The 22,578-nt window shown below is 39.8% G+C and overlaps 1 protein-coding gene across 9 annotated transcripts; it reads left to right on the forward strand.

The window, feature by feature from the left end:
* The first annotated feature begins 408 nt into the window (after positions 1 to 408).
* Positions 409 to 21,718, forward strand: LOC127376322 (long-chain-fatty-acid--CoA ligase ACSBG2). 9 transcript variants are annotated; one of them, XM_051423077.1, is made up of 15 exons: positions 409 to 518; positions 2,296 to 2,370; positions 2,544 to 2,755; positions 4,741 to 5,018; positions 5,847 to 5,935; positions 7,605 to 7,725; positions 7,811 to 7,891; positions 8,092 to 8,241; positions 8,329 to 8,496; positions 8,585 to 8,766; positions 9,643 to 9,876; positions 10,448 to 10,665; positions 11,516 to 11,655; positions 11,751 to 11,994; positions 12,307 to 13,212. In XM_051423077.1, the coding sequence occupies exons 2-15, from the start codon at positions 2,306 to 2,308 to the stop codon at positions 12,390 to 12,392; spliced, it is 2,268 nt and encodes a 755-aa protein (XP_051279037.1). In that variant the 5' UTR covers positions 409 to 518; positions 2,296 to 2,305; the 3' UTR covers positions 12,393 to 13,212. The 9 variants fall into 9 exon arrangements, with proteins under 9 accessions (XP_051279037.1, XP_051279036.1, XP_051279033.1 ...); XM_051423076.1 differs by having other exon boundaries at positions 427 to 518; positions 2,281 to 2,370; XM_051423073.1 differs by lacking the exons at positions 409 to 518; positions 4,741 to 5,018; positions 5,847 to 5,935; ... (8 more) ...; positions 11,751 to 11,994; positions 12,307 to 13,212 and adding exons at positions 545 to 728; positions 14,947 to 15,224; positions 16,052 to 16,140; ... (8 more) ...; positions 20,118 to 20,361; positions 20,719 to 21,718.
* The last annotated feature ends 860 nt before the right edge of the window (positions 21,719 to 22,578 follow it).

Consider the following 22,578-nt stretch of genomic DNA (forward strand, 5'->3'; position numbering starts at 1 on the left):
TTGTCACTCACTGATTTTTCCCTTATGAATTTTTAGACCAATCGCAAATAGCTAGACCTGGAAGAATTTAAAAGATTTCTTGATGTGACCATCTGGTAGAAAAGAGTCAAGAGTTGCACAAGTTTTGTTCAACTGTTGAATAACTTTTTTTTATGGGTCAAAGTCTCATCTATCTTCATGAACCCAAGAAAACTTATCTAGTTTTATCAATACTTCTGACAGGCCTCATCATGTGTATCTGATAATGAGGATTTGGGATCATAAATGTCTCAATAAACCAAGCTTTATCACATTACGGGATCCTTCATTCTTTTTTACTGTTGAATGCTTTGGACTGTCACCAATGCCAACAGTTGTCAGCTTATCTATGTAATTACTATAAACAAAGCAGGTTTCTCCTCTCCCAGCTACACGCTGTCTGTGTGTCAGGCTCCAGATCTTCTTCACCTCGAGCAGCCGTAACCTTTGGTCACGTTTGTCGGTGGATCTTTAATGGTTCAACACGTCCTCTGCAGCAGGTATTCTGGGATTGCACAAGTCTCTTTTCCTCTGAACAAGGCGTGAATGCAGGGGAACTTGGTATGCACTCATGCGAGGCCCCTATTGGCTGATATTTTGTTCAGGGGGCAACAGTCGAGCATCTGCACCGGGCAAAGGTAGATCTAGCTCTGTCCTGCTACTGAAAGACACTGTCAGGTTAATGTCAATCAGCTCTGTCCCTGGAGAAGGTAGATATCATTCACTTAATGTTTTCACTCTTTGTTGCAGTGTGAAAGATTTAGGGTGTCTTTTGTTGTCATAAATTGCTATGGGAACTGCGTGTATTGTGTGAGAAAGTCTTTGTTCATTCACATGTTTGGTTTTTTTTGTTTTCTTCAGCTGATTATTTTTTAATGGCAGAAAACAATAAATTAATTTCACTGTTTAATTTGAGATTTTAGAGTCTTTACCAGCCATGGATACATACACAGGCTAAACTCAGCAGCCTTTGTGTATGTATGGTAAATATGTCAGACACACGTGACTGAGATGAATATAGCCCCCATTTTATGTGAGCGGGCTGCTTGACCTTGTTGTTTGGTCAACAAAGTCATTGTTTAAGCCCCCTCTTCCACAATGATTGAATCTAGTTAGAAGCTAAACAAAAAACTGCAAGGAGGAGTTATTTCCCTCTGGATCTTATTGCGACCAATCATCTGTAACTACTCTGGATTTTTAGTTTTTCCTATAAGATGTTAAGACTTCTGCTACTTGGCTATTTTTAAAAATCATTTATGAGACTTAAATCTACTTTTTGTGCATTACAGGGCAATTTAATTGATAATTGCATAATCCAGAGCAAAGACTTTGCCACTTCATATTGCCACACTGTAGTTTTGTAAGTCGTATGAACTTTGGTCGACAGAAATCTTGACCAAAGTTATCTTAAAAACCTGAGGTCAGACTGAGAGTCTGCTGGGTTGGCAGATTTTAATCTAATACGATTTTGCCTACAAATGTATCGTGGTATATATGTCAGTGAATGTGTCACTAATTTCTTATTCATTTTTATTTGATGTCTACAGATATGTTGAACTGATTGATTACTTTTTATAGTGTAGTTATTTAAAGGTATAACTTCTGAATATAACACAGTATTTGGATTGTTTCCATTGTTGCAACATATACACACTAGATGGCATTATTTCACTGTCTGCAGTATAGTATATAGCGAAGAGATGAGGAAGACATAAAGCCATACTTTTGTCCTTTTCACAATATGTACATTTTATTTAATATCTGAATTTTTTTCTATTGTTGTATTTTATTCTATTGTATTTTATTGTATTTTAATGTACCTGGCTGCTATGACGACCCAATTTCCCTCCGGGGATTAATAAAGTCTATCTATCTATCTATCTATCTATCTATCTATCTATCTATCTATCTATCTATCTATCTATCTATCTATCTATCTATCTATCTAATTAACTAGTGAGGACTGAGATGCAGTGTATTCTGCTTCCAAGTGTGGTGATTTGGCTCAGAGAAGCTCACAATTTAGGACAAAGATTATGAACGGCGCATGCCGTGCAGATGTCCCAATGCTTTATGGCACAATATTCAAAGTTTCAACACTTGGACTCCTGCTGTACGTGATTACTAGCAGTAGTGGTCATTGGCTCTGATCTGTTGCAACGACTTTGGTGAATGTCAGTCTCGTATAAATGAGCTGTTTCATAATAGATCATTTTATCTGTGTGAAGGACATCAAAGTGTGTGGATGCTAATTTAATTTAGGATCTGTTATTGCAGCTAATACAAGATGAGTCTCCAAGAAGATTTGGTTAAGAGCAATGGTGTTGCAGTCATGGATGATAATAGTGAGAGGTATGTAAAATATTGCATGTTCCAAAGTGAAAATTTTTTTAATGTATCTATGTTTAAGTTAATTATAATGTAGATTTTATCCACTTAGGACGATTTGATATCAAAACTATGAATCTAGACATAATCTATTGTTGGATATCAGCTCATCCATGTCCTCTCATTGGCTTTCACAGCATCCCCACCCAAAAGGCACAGACTCAGTCAGACTCCACAAGCTTAAAGACCCACTCCACTCTCATCCCCAATGGAGAAGCCACCACAGCTGAGCTCACCACAGCATCAGTTTCAGAGACCCAGGAGACTAATTCTTCCAGTAACGCTGAGACACCGGCCGAACCTGCCAGAACGCCTGAGCTGGACGGAGCTGCTGAAGCACTTTCACCAGGTAAATATCTGAGAGTGGTGTTAGGAGAGATGAACTATTCATATGTGAAACATTTCCAGTAACATAAAATACTTTTGAGCACAGTAGTACCCAACTGCCTCCAGGGTTGTGAGATTAACAAACTTTTTGCTGCTCCACAAATTCAACACAAAAAGTTAACGTTTTCTGATTTGTTTGATTGTGACATTCTGGAAAGTTGTCACTCTTCAGGCCTTTAAAACTAATCAAATACAATCTGAGAAGACAGCCGAAACACATGCAACCTGTAAAAAAGGCCATTCATAGACATTATGTCACTTTAAAAGATCAAAAAGGCCTAAAAATCCACTTAGCAGCTGCATGAAGGGTACAGTTTACTGGACTTAGAAAATGCTTATGCAGTGTATTAAATCAGCACAGTTGTCAAGTACAATTTAAATGTAATGATTGTTACATAAAGCAAAATTGGTGTGATCTTATCTGTCTGGTGGCCCTGCAGCAGCATTGTGGAGAAGCTGCAAGTTTGGTAAAGCAGAACTTACAAAAAGCTTAAAAACAAATGCAAATTTAAAAATTAAATTTAACGGAAAATATTAATGTGTGCCATGCTAACAACATGTGCTTGTGGATAATATAATAAGGAAAATTTACTAGAGTAAAACAGAATTATACTGGGTCATACAGGGGAGAAAGATGGATAACATGTTTAAAAGGAGAGCGTGCTGTTTTCAGATGCAGCAAAGAGGCTGTTTAGTAAAAATCACATGATTCACTGAATAGAAATTTCTAATATCTAATCATTATGCCTCAGTTGAAATGTGCTTGTGAAAAAAAATAAAACCAGACTTACAGCCACAAGTGTCACTGTGAACAGGAAAAGGCAAAAAAAGGAGCAAACAAAGCAAAATGAAGAGAATCAATACCCTCCTAGAGTTTTGGTGAGATCCAGAAATAAGAAGTAGGAGTGATGGCAGGAAAAGAAAATAACATTAAAGGAAAGTGTGTAGAAATTGGCCACTTGTTAAATCAATACTACAAACAAACTGCGTTATCAACAGTAAGTTAGAGTGTCCAAACCTATTGTAAGAAATAAGAAAATGCACAGTCCCTCCCACAGCTCCGGACAGGGTGGGCCGGGGCTAGCTGGTTAGCATTCTAACTTCCGAAGATATCTGTGTAACTTCAATACTCTTCAAATAATCTTCACGTTCTGTTGATAATTTTAGTAAGTTGTTGTTAGTTGAGTTGTTTTAAAGCTGGGCTTCTTTTAAATATAAATTTAATTCCTTTACATTCAATCCCTTACCAAACAAGTTGACACAATGCTGATTGAGCCTATCACCAGCACGGGTGTCTGTATTTCGCAGTATAGCAGAGTTTTAAAATCTGTAAACCAGCAATTATTGGTTAGCCAGAGCTGAAGAGGGGAACAACCGTAGTGACGGAGTAGATACAGCGACTAGGAGTATAGTGAAACCTATGGTGTAGACATAAGCATGCATTGACACATGTTGTTTGTGTAATTACTCTCACTGCCGGAACAAATGTTCCCCACTGCAGATTTAAAATAACATTCTTACAGATAACTACTTTAGGTACAATAAAAAAAGAATAAAAGCGTATAGTGGGAGAATTTGGCCTTTGGGCATTTTTGGGAAACAAATAAGGCATTATTGTCTGTATGTTCTTTTGCGCTCCAGTGACTCAAGTCTATTGTACTGTGTTAAAACCATATTACTTCCTCTCACAAAACCGCATAGGTAATTAGGCTTGGATATTGTATAACTTCCTATTCTGTATCAGGTAACAGCATAGCCTTCCCCTGTTCACTGCACAACCTGCAAATCATGTTTCTCTGAGACAGCAGCTGTAACAAGCCCACGGGGGTTATCCAGAGATGTCTGCAGGCTTCTCATACACCTGACTCTACTGCTAAAGGACAAGCTTTCCTGTCGGAATTGTCATTATGGCGGATAAAAGTGGCTTTCCCTGTTGTCCCAATACAGAAGAGCCCAAGGCTGTTCCACTGTCAAATGTAGCAACAACTCTGGCCCCAGCTGACCAGCTATGGAGCACCAGCAGAGACAAGGCAGTCAGGCTGAGGATGGAGGGCTCAGGTTCGGCCTCAAGCACTCCCATCACCATCCATCAGATGTTCCTGGAGACGGTGGAAAGCTATGGGGATCACTCAGCCTTGGTTTATAAAAAAGAGGGCCAGTGGGTGACTATGACATGGAGGCAATACTACGAGCAGTGCCGGGCAGCTGCCAAAAGTTTCCTCAGGGTAGGTTTGTGTGAAAAATGTATACTATTACTGCAGTTCAATCAGGAAATATTTGGGCAGTGACAAATTTTTTGTATGTCGGCTCTCTATTCCAATACATTGGATTTTGAATAAAACATTAACTGTGAATGCTTTTAGTTTTAATTTAAGGATGTTTACATCTGTTTTGGGTTAACAATGTAGAATTGTAGCCTAATTATGGCAGTTTCAAGTGATTAGATACACGTAAACTTTAGAAGGAACTAAGTGTTGCCATAAAATCATCATATATATAATAATCAGACACAAAGTCATCAGCAGTTGATATCCATCCTGGTGAGTCTCCCAGACTTTTACTGCAGCCATCGTCACTTCTTGACTTCTTGCTTTTAGTCTGGTCTTCTTCAGATAACGGCAAAGCTGAGAGTCAGTACTTTGAAGTCATAGTCACTGTTTCATTCAAATCCAGTGTGCTGAAGTATAGCCAATACAGAGTTATTATTACTTTCTGCCCGCACTGTATTAAATATCCTACTCTTTTAAACTAAACTACTATAGCAGTGAACTATATTGCAGCAATTTCAAGCTACATTAAACCTTCAATTCCTGGTACCTGTTTTGTAAACAGTACCTCAGAATTGGCTCCCTCTCTCACTGTAATCTCTGTGGTGTGAGAACTCTTGGGTGTGTGAAATTCACAGCTTGTGTTACATCTCCTGTTTCATGGACAGGTTTGTGTCTCATGAGGTGGAGTGGTTTTAAAACGAGATGTAGGTCAAGAGTAACGGAGGCACTGTGCCGCTGTGTCATTAAAAATACATAAACACACATAACTTGTCTTTTTTTTAGTTGGGACTGGAGCGTTTCCATGGCGTGGGAATTCTGGGATTCAACTCCCCTGAGTGGTTCATCTCGGATGTCGGCTGCATCTTTGCCGGGTGAGATCACATTTACAATTACACCTTTCAACTTGATTTTGTCCCTGGAGAAAAACAGGCAGTACAATACATAAAAGAGAATAGGCATACAATACAGTAAGGAGGAGGGGAGGAGCCCTGAATACAGGAGCGCTGGTGGAGCTGAGGTGGGCTAAATGAAGCCTGGTTGCTAAAACCAGCCACGGGTAACTGCACCCACCTGTCATTGAAAGCAGACATGCCCTTAATTATGCATAACTTTAAGCCTTAATATAGTTTAAACAGGTGAGTTATATAAAACCATACAGTTGTTATGAACAGGGAATTTAGCTATAGAGACCAAAACCGTTTTTTGCACCAGGCTGTAAACATTTTTGTTTCTGCTATAAAGTTGGCCGTTTTTATAATAGGGGCTTATGGAGATGGACTGACTTTTGGAACTAGCCTCAGTTAGCCATTAGCCTAACCATTAGAGGAACTGCATTTTCAGCCCAGGAAGTCGCTGCTTAAAAGTAACCAGGCATGTCGATTACATGATCAACATCTCTGCCGTCATAACACAATCACCATCATCAACAGCATAGACATCATAGTTATCATCATCATATCATCACAGTTACACTTCACTGCACACTCATTGAGTAGCCCTATCCAGGCTGCACTCAGAGGGAAATGACGAATCTTCTTAATAATATAACTAAATTTAACTTTAAAAGTAACAATTTCATTTGGTTTTCTCAACAGAAATGAAGGAATTTCTGAGATATACTTTGTACTATATATACTTTTGTGTCTATTTTTTAAGATTTCTTACACCCCTTAAAATCAAAAAGGCCTCACCACCCTTGATGAAGCTTTGGCGACCCGCAGTGGGGGGTCCCGACCCTCCCGGTTTGGGTTTGCAGAAGGCAAAATCTGAACTTCAGATAATAGAGGATTGGCTTTAGTCTTTCTCCCTATCTGTCTGTTAAACTGGTCAGATAACATACTCCGCTTTATTACCAAGATCTTGCTGATCACTTTTACTATCCTGTTTAGAGCACTCTTGACGGCTGCAGAAGTCGTCTGTATACAGAAAATGGAGGAGAGGCACAGCCCTGAGGGGACATGCATCCATTAGCCTCACTATCTGTTTGTTAACAGATCTTCCACTTTTATTCTTAAGATGCCTCAGCCTTGTTTCACCTAACGCTGCACATTTATCTCTGTGCATGCTTATGTCAGTCCATCTCTGCATATCTGCCATGAACAGTTTAAAGTCTCAGGAAACCTAATGTGGCAAAAAGAATTGTTATACCCGCCATTGCTCTCAGATAAATGAGTGACATTGAACATATGTAGTTTATGCACCTATTCAAAGACTTACATTTACTGTATGTAAGGATTTATATACAAAACAGTATCTTTTGGGGCGCCCTGGTAGCTCACCTGACTGCACTAAGGCTGAGTCATTAGTGGCTCAGGTTCAGTGGCTGCATATCATTCCCACTCTCTCTCCCTCTCTCCTGTCAGTCCTCAGCAGCTGTAATAGCTTTATTTTCTGCAGTGAGGAACCCACTAAAACAAATGTATTCATTTAGATCAGAAACTGTGTACCCTCTCTCCCTGCTGAGAGTGGTTTGGGGTATTTTAGATTCTTGATGTGTTGTTTCAAAGCTTTTTATTCTCCTGTATCTGATTTGTGCCTCAGGGGTCTAGCAACTGGAATTTACACTACCAACTCGCCTGAAGCTTGTCAGTATGTGGCTGACAACTGTCAGGCCAACATCCTTGTTGTGGAAAACCAGAAACAGCTTGAAAAAATCCTGCAGGTCAGGAGTTTATTGTGGGTCTCTAACAACAATTTGCAAAGATAGAAAGAAATCTGCCCTCAAATGACTTTGTCTTTTTCACCAGGTTAAAGATCAACTACCTCATCTGAAAGCCATTGTTCAGTATAAAGGCGAGCTGCAGCAGAAAGCACCTTTCCTGTATACAGTACGTTCACTCAGCAAATACCTACAGCTGCACCGTCGACCCTTTTAATGCAAAATGATTATCTTTCTGATTTGTTGGGTAAGAATTGCAACTAGATAAATGTGACTGAACTCAAATGTATTAAACTGTGCTATACAGCTGCAGTTCAGTACAGCTCAGTCTGGAGTTATACACATTTAATAATCCCTGTATGTCTGTAGTGGGCAGAGTTCATGAAGCTGGGAGAGGACGTGCCCGAGGAGCAGCTGAATGCCATGATTGAGAGTCTTCGGGCCAACGAGTGCTGTACTCTCATCTACACCTCTGGAACCACGGGCAACCCTAAAGGAGTCATGTTGAGCCATGACAATGTGAGTTATTTAGAAGAGATACATAAAACAAGACAAGATAGTTAAAATAACTCTCTGATGACTCCTCTCCCACTTGTTAATGTGCAGTTGACATGGACAGCCAATGCAGCACTTTCCAAGGCAAATATTAACCGCGCTGAGGAGGTGGTGGTCAGTTACCTGCCGCTCAGCCACGTGGCAGCCCAGATGTTTGACATGTGGATGTCTATTGGTTTTGCGGTGACCATCTACTTTGCAGAGCCAGACGCCCTCAAGGTAAGGATGCCTACTGTTGTATAAACTTGATGTATAAAACTAATAATGAAGGTTTTCTATTTTGACTAATTACCATTTATTCTTTCAGGGCTCCTTAGTAAATACACTGAAAGAGGCTCGTCCAACTTGTTTCCTGGGGGTTCCTCGTGTGTGGGAGAAGATGCAGGAGAAGATGAAAGCTGTTGGTGCCAAGGCTTCCCCAATGAGGAAGAGGTTGGCAGACTGGGTCAAGTCCATAGGTCTGCAGTACAACTACAGTGTCATGAACGGGTGAGACGGCAGCAGGGATCCTTTGTTTGAACTCAGCAAGAACACATCAGTTGTTTGTGCCAGTTGTCAATAACGACGCTCTTTTTATATTTAGGTGATGATGGGATATTACAAATTTTCTCGGTATAGGCTTGATACAGTCTGTTCACGGCACCATGCTGTCTAACTGGTGACACACTTTATCACATACAGATGTTATCCAAATGTTCACTGTGAGATAGTGTGTAACCTACTTACATATTATCATGACTGGACCATAATGCAGTTTTAAAGCTTGAGACAAGGTTTCCTCAGACATTGGCATGCTGCTCATCCCAATCTCATCGATGATCTTATCAAAGAAGACTAACAGTCTACAGCTATTCTTGTGGCACTAACACAGTTGTTAGCAATGATACTAATGTTAAGGTTTCCTTACATTCAGGTCGAACTGAGTCAGGGTGGAAAGCCTCTGCTACAATAAATGGAACTGAGCCCTAATTAGTGTCAATGGTTGCTGTGAAAAAGGTCTATGCTAACATGCTGATGTTTAACAGGTGTACTGTTTACCATGTTCACCATCTGAGTTTAGCATGTTAGCATGCTAACAATTGCTACATAGCACCAACCACAAAGTGTGCAGCTGAGGCTGTTGGGAATGACAACATGCTCTTCCAGATATTAAAATTATTGCTTACTATCTCATAATTATGCAAAAAGTTCTTATAATAACAAGATCATGAAGTCATGATCACAAGAAAAGTATCTTGTGATCATGACATCTTGGTGATGTTTCATTTTGGTTTCTGTCCTTGATTCCAACAAATGACAAAACTTGTCCTCAAAAATATAACCTCCAGTCCTTGTGTAAATGTTACTTTATCTTCTGGTTTACAGGGAGAATCTGGTGCCGTGGGGCTTCATGCTGGCTAATAATCTGGTCTTTAAGAAGGTGCGTGCTGCACTGGGCTTAGACCGCTGCAAGGTCTGCTTCACAGGCGCTGCTCCCATCACCAAAGAAACTTTGGAGTACTTCATGAGCCTGAACATCCCAGTGTTGGAGCTATACGGCATGAGTGAAAGCTCCGGGCCACACACCATATCCCTTAATGAAGAGTACCGCATCACAAGGTCAGTAGTGTTGCTATGGATGTTACTATAAGATGTTGTGACAACATGTTTGTAATTTTGTAATTTTCTCTCCAGTAAAAATGTTAATAAAGGGGAACTCCACAGACTTGACACATTTCTATTTACAAGTTAGTCAGCATCGGTTGGGGCTTGAAAAGGAAAAATATCTGGTGCTGTGGAGTTAAAAGAAGAAGAGGAAGTGAGCTCATCAGGCCTCTGTAACTCACTCCTCATCTCTGCTTGAGACTCACAGCTCCAGGCTACATTAGCAGCTACTAGCAAAACACAACATAACATAACAAAAAAGATGATATCCCAGTCAGTTTGATTGTTTTTTTTTTACTGTACATTCAGAGTCTGACAATATTAAATATTGTTATAGATTTCATTGAATGGAAGTGGCAAAAAAGAGACACGAGGAAAGAGGAGTTGAGGCAATAGGCATTTAACAAAATGAGACATGCTTGAGCTGTCATTTAAAAAGACCTCAATTAAATATGACATATATATATAATATATACATTTTATGGTTATATCAGGTCTAAATGATCATGTTGATTTGTCTTTCCAGCTGTGGAAAGGTGTTGCCAGGCTGCCAGACGAAGCTGGACAAACCAGATGAGGACGGGAATGGAGAGATATGTTTCTGGGGTCGACACGTGTTTATGGGCTACCTGAACTCGCCTGACAAAACAGCCGAGGCTATTGACCAGGACGGTTGGCTGCACTCTGGAGATCTGGGAAGACACGACCAGCATGGCTTCCTGTACATCACAGGAAGGATCAAGGGTAAGCTGTGGTCAAAGAAGCTTCTAGCATGTTCTTAGATGCACCACAAGAAGCATTTTGGAGCATTTATGGTAACATGGATTTGCATAGGTTTACTCATCTTTGTCAGCTTCAGCCCCAAAAATAGTTGACGAGTTTTAGAGATATCTGCCTTCTCTTGAATATAATGAACCCAGATGGCTCTCGGCTTGTGTTGCAACCAAAAACATAAATGTTTCTACTCAGCTACACCTGCCAATCGTAGCTGAATATTAGCTTTCTCACGCACAGCTCTGCAGAGGAGGACGCCATTAATGTTTACATCCTGTGATGTCATTAGCACGAGCCTCTCAGCCATGAGTAGATACGCGCTTCCTTCTGCACAGTGTGACATAGAAAGAAAATAGTTCCTACATGAAACTGTTCACAACAAGGTTTTTGGGGCGCTTTGAGAAGCTTGAACCAGCAAATGCATTTTTGGTTAATAAACTGTAAAACAATAATCACTGGATTATCTAGAAAATACTAGATTGATCCTTTCCATCACTTCCACAATGAGATTTGATTTGAAAAGGACAATATACATAATTGGATACTAAAACACGTAACTTTAAAACATGTTATGCATTGTGACCTTAGTTACTATGACTAATTTTTACTTCACTTTTTGGGCTTCTTTGTCTTTTTAGATTAGTTTGTAGTAAAAGGAGGATGGCCTTAGGAGACAGGGGTTGTAATTTAAATATTTTTCCACTGCTTGTTGTTCTTAAAAGGAAAAATTCATGTCAAAATTCAAAATTCAAATCCAGGAAAACAATACAATGTAATGTTTTATCAAAAAGGTCACTGTTTTTCTGTCCTTTTTACACAGAACTGATCATCACCGCCGGTGGAGAGAACATCCCTCCTGTGCCAATCGAGGATGCACTGAAGGCCGAGGTTCCCATCATCAGCAACGTCATGCTGATCGGAGACAAGCTCAAGTTCCTCTCCATGCTGCTCACTCTCAAAGTAACTGGGCCTCCGCTCCTCCAGACTGTCCAGCTACTAAATGACTAAAACAAACACAGTAATGACCCTTTCTCTCTGTTTCCTGTTTCCTTCAGTGTGTCGTGGACGACAACGGCGATCCCACAGACGAGCTGAGCCCTGAAGCTTTGGACTTCTGTCAGCAGAACGGTGTCTCAGCGACCAAGGTGTCAGAGATCATAGCCAATAAGGAGCCAGCCATCTACAAAGCCATTCAGGAGGGCATGGAGCGCATCAACGCCAGAGCAACGTCCAACGCCCAGAAGGTCCAGAAGTGGATCATACTGGAGCGAGACTTCTCTGTCGGGGGAGGAGAACTGGGTGAGCCACTGCTGTTTGTTTTGATTTCTTTTATGAGCCAGTTGGCATTAAAACTGGAGCAAAGGTCTACACGATAGGCAACTATTATTAAGGAATGAGGAAGTGTTCACTACAATCACTCTTTAACCTGCTGTTTCATCAGCTTTTAATCAAGGTCATGTTGTGATCAGACAAGCCTTGTGACTGTGCTGCATGTCACTGGTATAACAACATACCAGTGAAGTTTGTTTGATAGCAACTTGTCATTGTGCTCGTGTCACTCAGTAGAAACTTGAGATTGAATTAATCTGGGTCTCTTTTTTGTCTGTGCAGGACCCACCATGAAACTGAGGAGGCCCATTGTTGTGAAGATGTACGAGGAGACAATAAACGAAATGTATGCAGTGGCAAAACAGTAGACTGCACAGAGATGAGATAATACTAAAGAGAGGCAGCCGTGGGAAACTTGGGGCATGCCCAGATGTCATGTTGTGAAATGATTAAACCACTTTTCACATGTTAAAAGTGGAAAAATTATTTAACAGGAAAAATTCTGATTCTGATTCTGTTGTATTTGATGGAACTAATGTTGTTGTGCTGCTATGTTTTAATGTCAAGTTTCTGTTGTCTCTTCCAAATCGATATTTAAGCTGTTAAATGTACATACAGTTTCACAGCAGCTGTGCACATTTTGTAAATAAAACTAACCAGAGCCAACATTTTACCATATACTGTGTGGCATACACAGGAGAATTGTACATTATAACTCCACCAAAGCCACATACAGGATGGGAAACACTGGAAACTGTCATCATTTAGGGAAGGTAACTTTCACAATTTTACAGTTTTTAAAGGACATTTTGTGAACCATAATCCGCTGTGGCCTGAAAAATGAAACGTTTGATCATGTGATAATGTATTTTATTTTTGAAGCAGCAGTATGTATTTAAAGATTTTACAGAATTAATAGCCAGTCTCATGTTGTGTACGTGCGTAAACATCTGGCAAAGCTGAAGACATTGCCTGAAGAGCGGAGGAGATGTTTGAATAAATATTTTTATAATGTGATGAGAATGAATTTTTCTTATCACAAACACGTGCAAATGGTAAATCATCCATTGAATTTGAAATATTTTTTGCTTCTCCATGTACAGTTTGACAACTATTGAATTGTTTATTTTGTGATAGATGTTCCATGATTGTCAATAAAACGTGAGTGATTTGAACAAATTGACCAAACCGGGTTGAAAAATGTGTGAATTTTTACTTTTTGAATTACCACTTTTTATGTAGTGAATGTATCCAATTTATGTAGGAAGCATCATAACTATTGCTATGCTACAATTTAATTTTAAAATTATGCAGCATGGTGAAAAACAAAGAAAGATAGCAAATCTTAACATCTAGGAGGCTGGAATTGGCATTTTTGCTCAAATATAATCAAATATTTGAGTAACTGTTTCAGTATTTAACTTATTTTAAAGAAATTTCCACATCAGACCATATTGGCTTTTTTATTTAAGTAGTTGTAAGTCAGGAATTTATAATTACAGTGCATCCAGTATGACATGAATGCAGTATATTTTACAATTAGATTGTGAGGACAGTAAATCCTCACATTTGAGGAGCTTGGACCAGCAAATTAAATTTTGCTTGATAAATGACTGTTAAACAATCATTTTATTTTCTAAAATTTCTAAAAATGTTTTGACAAGTAATTTGCAATTTAAAAAAAATAATTTTATGATAAAATAATCAACTTAAAAACACACACTCCAGAACTTTAGCTTTTTAGGCTTTTTGTATTTTTAGGTTTGTTTGTTGTGAAAGATGGCCTTAGGAGTTAATGAAAAATTAGTCTTTCTTTCACTGGTTGTTTTTCTTAAAAAAAAAAGATTTGCACAGGAAATTCAGGAAAAAAATACAAAAATGAAATGTTTGTTGTGTGTGTCATGTTTCTATCTGTCCACCTTGACTACTGAGATAGCTCTTCCACCCAATCAGGAGGGTGCTCACCTCGCCTGCTACTCTCATTTGGATCCAGCCATCTGGCACTTATATATACTGTCAATGGTGTCACTACTATGACCAACACCCACTGAGTGTGGATCCTGTGGAGCAGTGGGGCAGTAAAGACAAACAGCAGACTGGAAGGGCCAGTCTGGGTGAGCAAACATGTATCACTTGCTCACAGGGAGAACCAGATCTCAAGATCAGCAAGATAAAGGACTTTTTTGACATTTTCTAGAAAAAGCAAAGGAAAGAACAAATGAATCAATACAGTCCAAGAATTTTGGCAAGACTCAGAAATAAGAGTGTGGGTAGAGTGACTGACTTGGATTCAGTTTAATTTGTATATCGCCAAAACATAGGTAGCTCAGGACATTTTTCATCTAGAGCAGGTCTAGACGTCCTATAAAAGTAATTACAGAGACCCAACAATTCCCACCATGAGCAAGCACTGTGCGACAGTGGCAAGGAAAAACTTAAAATTAAAAAAAGTACAATAAAAAAAGAAGAAAAAGCTAACAATGGGGGGGGGGTTAGCAATGACTTTGTACATTTTTGGAAAACGAAAAACATTTATTGCGTGTTCTTTCATAGTAAGTAATTTTATCAAGTAACTAAGTCTGTTGTACTGTGTTAAACCATTATACTTCCTCTAACCAAACCTGATAGGTATGTAGGCAAGGACATTCCACAGCTTCCTGTTTTATCTCAGGTAACAGGTAACAGCACAGCATTCCCCAGTCCACTGTACAACCTGCAAATCATGTATTGTAGCCCTGAGACAGCAGCTGTGAGAATCTCACAGAGGTAATCCAGAGATGTCTGCAGTCTTCTGATAGACCTGACTCTCCTGCTAAAGGTCAAGCTTGCTGCGTCTTGGTGTGGAGCAGGTGTCTTCTGAATTGGACTTTATTGCACTCATTATGGCAGGTAAATGTGGCTGCCCTTGTTGTCCCAATACAGAAGAGCCCAAGGCTGTTCCACTGTCAAATGTAACAACAACTCTGGCCCCAGCTGACCAGCTATGGAGCACCAGCAGAGACAAGGCAGTCAGGCTGAGGATGGAGGGCTCAGGTTCGGCCTCAAACACTCCCATCACCATCCATCAGATGTTCCTGGAGACGGTGGAAAGCTACGGGGATCACTCAGCCTTGGTTTATAAAAAAGAGGGCCAGTGGGTGACTATGACATGGAGGCAATACTACGAGCAGTGCCGGGCAGCTGCCAAAAGTTTCCTCAGGGTAGGTTTGTGTGAAAAATGTATACTATTACTGCAGTTCAATCAGGAAATATTTGGGCAGTGACAAATTTTTAGTATGTCGGCTCTCTATTCCAATACATTGGATTTTGAATAAAACATTAACTGTGAATGCTTTTAGTTTTAATTTAAGGATGTTTACATCTGTTTTGGGTTAACAATGTAGAACTGTAGCCTAATTATGGCAGTTTCAAGTGATTAGATACACGTAAACTTTAGAAGGAACTAAGTGTTGCCATAAAATCATCATATATATAATAATCAGACACAAAGTCATCAGCAGTTGATATCCATCCTGGTGAGTCTCCCAGACTTTTACTGCAGCCATCATCACTTCTTGACTTCTTGCTTTTAGTCTGGTCTTCTTCAGATAGCGGCAAAGCTGAGAGTCAGTACTTTGAAGTCATAGTCACTGTTTCATTCAAATCCAGTGTGCTGAAGTATAGCCAATACAGAGTTATTATTACTTTCTGCCCGCACTGTATTAAATATCCTACTCTTTTAAACTAAACTACTATAGCAGTGAACTATATTGCAGCAAATACAAGCTACATTAAACCTTCAATTCCTGGTACCTGTTTTGTAAACAGTACCTCAGAATTGGCTCCCTCTCTCACTGTAATCTCTGTGGTGTGAGAACTCTTGGGTGTGTGAAATTCACAGCTTGTGTTACATCTCCTGTTTCATGGACAGGTTTGTGTCTCATGAGGTGGAGTTGTTTTAAAACGAGATTTAGGTCAAGAGTAATGGAGGCACTGTGCCGCCGTGTCATTAAAAATACATAAACACACATAACTTGTGTTTTTTTAGTTGGGGCTGGAGCGCTACCATGGTGTGGGAATTCTGGGATTCAACTCCCCTGAGTGGTTCATCTCGGACGTTGGCTGCATCTTTGCCGGGTGAGATCACATTGAAATCACAGCATTGTTTCATCTGATGCTGAACACTCATGTCTATCTCAAAGTCCGTCTCTGCCCAGACCTGTTTGCGCTGTTCCAGTTTGAAATATCTGGAAACCTAATGTGGATGTTAGACTGGTCATTTCTTTACTAAATTTACTTTAATTTCTGCAGTGAGGAATCCAGTAAAACAAATCTATTAATTTAAAATTCGTCATTCGTTCATTAAGTTGTTTCTAGGATAATTGTGTTTCTATAATTGTGTTAGAAACTTTATATGATTTGATAATCATGTGGCATATCTCATGTTATTCCTCTTCTGTTTTTAAGTCATTGTTTACATTGTCTATTTTGGCTAAGACACTCCACAGCAAATCAGCTTTTTATTCTCCTGTATCTGATTTGTGCCTCAGGGGTCTAGCAACTGGAATTTACACTACCAACTCCCCTGAAGCTTGTCAGTATGTGGCTGACAACTGTCAGGCCAACGTCCTTGTTGTGGAAAACCAGAAACAGCTTGAAAAAATCCTGCAGGTCAGGAGTTTATTGTGGGTCTCTAACAACAATTTGCAAAGATAGAAAGAAATCTGCCCTCAAGTGACTTTGTCTTTTTCACCAGGTTAAAGATCAACTACCTCATCTGAAAGCCATTGTTCAGTATAAAGGCGAGCTGCAGCAGAAAGCACCTTTCCTGTATACAGTACGTTCACTCAGCAAATACCTACAGCTGCACCGTCGACCCTTTTAATGCAAAATGATTATCTTTCTGATTTGTTGGGTAAGAATTGCAACTAGATAAATGTGACTGAACTCAAATGTATTAAACTGTGCTATACAGCTGCAGTTCAGTACAGCTCAGTCTGGAGTTATATACATTTAATAATCCCTGTATGTCTGTAGTGGGCAGAGTTCATGAAGCTGGGAGAGGACGTGCCCGAGGAGCAGCTGAATGCCATGATTGAGAGTCTTCGGGCCAACGAGTGCTGTACTCTCATCTACACCTCTGGAACCACGGGCAACCCTAAAGGAGTCATGTTGAGCCATGACAATGTGAGTTATTTAGATGAGATACATAAAACAAGACAAGATAGTTAAAATAACTCTCTGACGACTCCTCTCCCACTTGTTAATGTGCAGTTGACATGGACAGCCAATGCAGCACTTTCCAAGGCAAATATTAACCGTGCTGAGGAGGTGGTGGTCAGTTACCTGCCGCTCAGCCACGTGGCAGCCCAGATGTTTGACATGTGGATGTCTATTAGTTTTGCCATGACCACCTACTTTGCAGAGCCAGACGCCCTCAAGGTAAGGATGCCTACTGTTGTATTTTATAAAATTGTTTATAAAACTAATAATGAAGGTTTTCTATTTTGACTAATCACCATTTATTCTTTCAGGGCTCCTTGGCAAATACACTGAAAGAGGCTCGTCCAACTTGTTTCCTGGGGGTTCCTCGTGTGTGGGAGAAGATGCAGGAGAAGATGAAAGCTATTGGTGCCAAGGCGCCCCCAATGAGGAAGAGAGTGGCAGACAGGGCCAAGTCCATAGGTCTGAAGTACAACTACAGTGTCATGAACGGGTGAGACAGCAGCAGGGATCCTTTGTTGAACTCAGCAAGAACACATCAGTTGTTTGTGCCAGTTGTCAATAACAACGCTCTTTTTATCCAGAGGTGATGAGGGGATATTACAAATTTCCTCTGTATGATTGATATCAACGAAGTGAATATTTAGAGGTTCATTTGAAAACAATAATAATAATTTATCAGAATCCACAAAGAAGACTAACAGTCTACAGCTATTCTTGTGGCACTAACACAGTTGTTAGCAATGATACTAATGTTAAGGTTTCCTTACATTCAGGTCGAACTGAGTCAGGGTGGAAAGCCTCTGCTACAATAAATGGAACTGAGCCCTAATTAGTGTCAATGGTTGCTGTGAAAAAGGTCTATGCTAACATGCTGATGTTTAACAGGTGTACTGTTTACCATGTTCACCATCTGAGTTTAGCATGTTAGCATGCTAACAATTGCTACATAGCACCAACCACAAAGTGTGCAGCTGAGGCTGTTGGGAATGACAACATGCTCTTCCAGATCTTAAAATTATTGCTTACTATCTCATAATTATGCAAAAAGTTCTTATAATAACAAGATCATGAAGTCATGATCACAAGAAAAGTATCTTGTGATCATGACATCTTGGTGATGTTTCATTTTGGTTCCTATCCTTGATTCGAACAAATGACAAAACTTGACCTCAAAAATATAACCTCCAGTCCTTGTGTAAATGTTACTTTATCTTCTGGTTTACAGGGAGAATCTGGTGCCGTGGGGCTTCATGCTGGCTAATAATCTGGTCTTTAAGAAGGTGCGTGCTGCACTGGGCTTAGACCGCTGCAAGGTCTGCTTCACAGGCGCTGCTCCCATCACCAAAGAAACTTTGGAGTACTTCATGAGCCTGAACATCCCAGTGTTGGAGCTATACGGCATGAGTGAAAGCTCCGGGCCACACACCATATCCCTTAATGAAGAGTACCGCATCACAAGGTCAGTAGTGTTGCTATGGATGTTACTATAAGATGCTGTGACAACATGTTTGTAATTTTGTAATTTTCTCTCCAGTAAAAATGTTAATAAAGGGGAACTCCACAGACTTGACACATTTCTATTTACAAGTTAGTCAGCATCGGTTGGGGCTTGAAAAGGAAAAATATCTGGTGCTGTGGAGTTAAAAGAAGAAGAGGAAGTGAGCTCATCAGGCCTCTGTAACTCACTCCTCATCTCTGCTTGAGACTCACAGCTCCAGGCTACATTAGCAGCTACTAGCAAAACACAACATAACATAACAAAAAGATGATATCCCAGTCAGTTTGATTGTTTTTTTTTTTACTGTACATTCAGAGTCTGACAATATTAAATATTGTTATAGATTTCATTGAGTGGAGGTGGCAAAAAAGAGAGAAACAAAATGAGACATGCTTGAGTTGTCATTTAAAAAGACCTCAATTAAATATGACATATATATGACATATATATAATATAAATTTTATGGTTATATCAGGTCTTAATGATCATGTTGATTTGTCTTTCCAGCTGTGGAAAGGTGTTGCCAGGCTGCCAGACGAAGCTGGACAAACCAGATGAGGACGGGAATGGAGAGATATGTTTCTGGGGTCGACACGTGTTTATGGGCTACCTGAACTCGCCTGACAAAACAGCCGAGGCTATTGACCAGGACGGTTGGCTGCAGTCTGGAGATCTGGGAAAACACGACCAGCATGGCTTCCTGTACATCACAGGAAGGATCAAGGGTAAGCTGTGGTCAAAGAAGCTTCTAGCATGTTCTTAGATGCACCACAAGAAGAATTTTGGAGCATTTATGGTAACATGGATTTGCATAGGTTTACTCATCTTTGTCAGCTTTTCAGTGATTGGTCTAAGCCAGGGGTGCCAAAACTTTTTTGCTTGGAGGGCCAAAACACAGACTCAATGGTGGGCCACAGACCAGAAGCAAACACCTATTGTATATTTATTATTAAGATGCAAAATGGGACTAGGCCCCCGAGTTTCCCTTAATTGACTAACTTCTTGCAAGTGTCTCTATTTGTCTCTCCTCTTCCTGAGGTGAGATGAGATGATTGAGGACACTGTATGTTTATATACAGTATCAGTGTTGTGATGCTGCCTATATCTGATTATCTAATGCTAAGACGACGGTCACTGTGTTTCTGTGTTATCTTTGAACAGAACTGATCATCACCGCCGGTGGAGAGAACATCCCTCCTGTGCCAATCGAGGATGCACTGAAGGCCGAGGTTCCCATCATCAGCAACGTCATGCTGATCGGAGACAAGCTCAAGTTCCTCTCAATGCTGCTCACTCTCAAAGTAACTGGGCCTCCGCTCAGCCTCCAGCTACTAAATGAATAAAACAAACACAGTAATGACCCTTTCTCTCTGTTTCCTGTTTCCTTCAGTGTGTCGTGGACGACAACGGCGATCCAACAGACGAGCTGAGCCCTGAAGCTTTGGACTTCTGTCAGCAGAACGGTGTCTCAGCGACCAAGGTGTCAGAGATCATAGCCAATAAGGAGCCAGCCATCTACAAAGCCATTCAGGAGGGCATGGAGCGCATCAACGCCAGAGCAACGTCCAACGCCCAGAAGGTCCAGAAGTGGATCATACTGGAGCGAGACTTCTCTGTCGGGGGAGGAGAACTGGGTGAGCTACTGCCGTTGGTTTTGATTTCTTTTATGAGCCAGTTGGCATTAAAACTGGAGCAAAGGTCTACACGATAGGCAACTATTATTAAGGAATGAGGAAGTGTTCACTACAATCACTCTTTAACCTGCTGTTTCATCAGCTTTTAATCAAGGACATGTTGTGATCAGACAAGCCTTGTGACTGTGCTGCATGTCACTGGTATAACAACATACCAGGGAAGTTTGTTTGATAGCAACTGAATCTCTCTCAGAAACCTTTTTAAAGATACTGTGGATCTAATGTTGTCATTGTGCTCGTGTCACTCAGTAGAAACTTGAGATTGAATTAATCTGGGTCTCTTTTTTGTCTGTGCAGGACCCACCATGAAACTGAGGAGGCCCATTGTTGTGAAGATGTACGAGGAGAAAATCAATGAAATGTATGCAGTGGCAAAACAGTAGACTGCACAGAGATGAGATATTACTCAAGAGAGGCAGCCGTGGGAAAAGTTGGGGCATGTTTATGAACTGATTTAACTGAAATGATTTAACGGGAAAAATTCTGATTCTGATTCTGTTGTATTTGATGGAACTGATGTTGTTGTGCTGCTATGTTTTAATGTCGAGTTTCTGTTGTCTCTTCCAAATCGATATTTAAGCTGTTAAATGTGCATACAGTTTCACAGTGTGAACAAACTGTGCACATTTTGTAAATAAAATGTCCTAATCAGAGCCAAAATCTTAATACACAGGGGAGTTATACATTATAACTCAGCACCAAAGCCACATGCAGGATGGGAAACATCCTCTTTAAAATCTGGACACCTTGTGAACCATTATCTTTGCTACAGTGGCCAAAGGTTCAATTCCAGTTTCCATTCCTTTGCTCCGTCCCCCCCTTCCTGTCACTCTTCAGCTATCCATTAATATATATGTATACACAGATATAGATGAAAGAATATCAATAGCTTGAATTTCTCAAATCACAAACGTGCAAATCACGCATTTGAATTTGAATGAATGTTTGCTTGTCCATGTACAGGAATACTGAAATGTTTATTTTGTCATAGATGTTCCATGATTGTGTTGATTTGGACAAACCAGGTTAAAAAAATAAGATTTTTTTAGCTTAATTTTTTTATGTGAATGTGTTGAATTTAGGTCAGGGCACTAAAGTATAATCTGTTTTCCCATTACAAACATACAAACATTCACACAAAACTGTAGAAAATGTCCCTTTACGCTCACACACACATATCAGATTGCTTCTCATTTAAATGACTTTTAAACATTTCATGAGTGATAGCTGTTTGTCAAATTTTATTTGGCATTAGTAAACAAAAATAAATGTTTACAGAGTGATGAGTGATAACATATGTTACAGAGATTTTTTTGCTTGCCACTGCTCTACACTGTTCACATACATTTAAGTATGTTGCACATCTGACTACACCTTGATCACTGGAAAAGATACCCAGGTGTTTTATCTTTGACAGATGAGGTCAAACACCCTGTGTTACATCACAGCGTTGGGTGGGGCCTGAAGTGCTGCATAATACAATTTAACTCATTAGTGCAACAAACATTTTCTGTCATGTGAGTAGAATTCAGTTTCTTTTTCTTCTTTAAATACCGGAAGAATTTTGCTGTGATGAAACCTGGGATCCAAAAGAACATTAACCTACCGAAGATGAAATCGGTGACAAGAAGAATTCTGTAGATTTTCTTGGAAGCAAAATCAGAAGTCTAAGGGACTGACTGCACACACAGGCTTTCCAAAACCCCAATTTGTCTAACTTGTAAGGTACATTCTCCTAAACATTATTGTATGTTTAATTTACAGAACTGATACAGTACATATTTGAACATAAAGTGCTCATGCAAACACATGGTGCAACATTATAAGAGTTTCATTCATTCGTGTTTAATCAACTAGCAAATGGAAATGTTGCCGTGACTCCAGCTGACTTGCTCTTACTGCTATCAGATATGGCACAACACTATCCTCATATGGCTGAAATCATGTACTACAATGTGTAAGTGAACTGTACCCTTGTGAGTAATAAAGTATGGCTAATATAATTAAATGGTATATAAAAACAAGTATATGTTAAACGAGAGGTCATAAAAAGACAGATTAGGCTATAAAAGGCAGTTATGCCATTATATCCAGTAGCAGACTGTGAAGGCAGGAGATAGACAACACATTTTTTGTTAAAGGACCAGTTCACCCCAA

The sequence above is a fragment of the Dicentrarchus labrax genome, unplaced genomic scaffold (assembly GCF_905237075.1).
Source record: "Dicentrarchus labrax unplaced genomic scaffold, dlabrax2021, whole genome shotgun sequence".
In the NCBI taxonomy this organism is placed as follows: domain Eukaryota; kingdom Metazoa; phylum Chordata; class Actinopteri; family Moronidae; genus Dicentrarchus; species Dicentrarchus labrax.

Coding starts and splice junctions, on each gene's coding strand:
- LOC127376322 (XM_051423077.1), top strand. CDS start 2,306: ATGAGTCTCCAAGAAGATTTGGTTAAGAGCAATGGTGTTGCAGTCATG. Junction 11,656..11,750: donor CCATGCTGCTCACTCTCAAA/GTAACTGGGCCT, acceptor TGTTTCCTTCAG/TGTGTCGTGGACGACAACGG. Junction 11,995..12,306: donor TGTCGGGGGAGGAGAACTGG/GTGAGCCACTGC, acceptor TTGTCTGTGCAG/GACCCACCATGAAACTGAGG.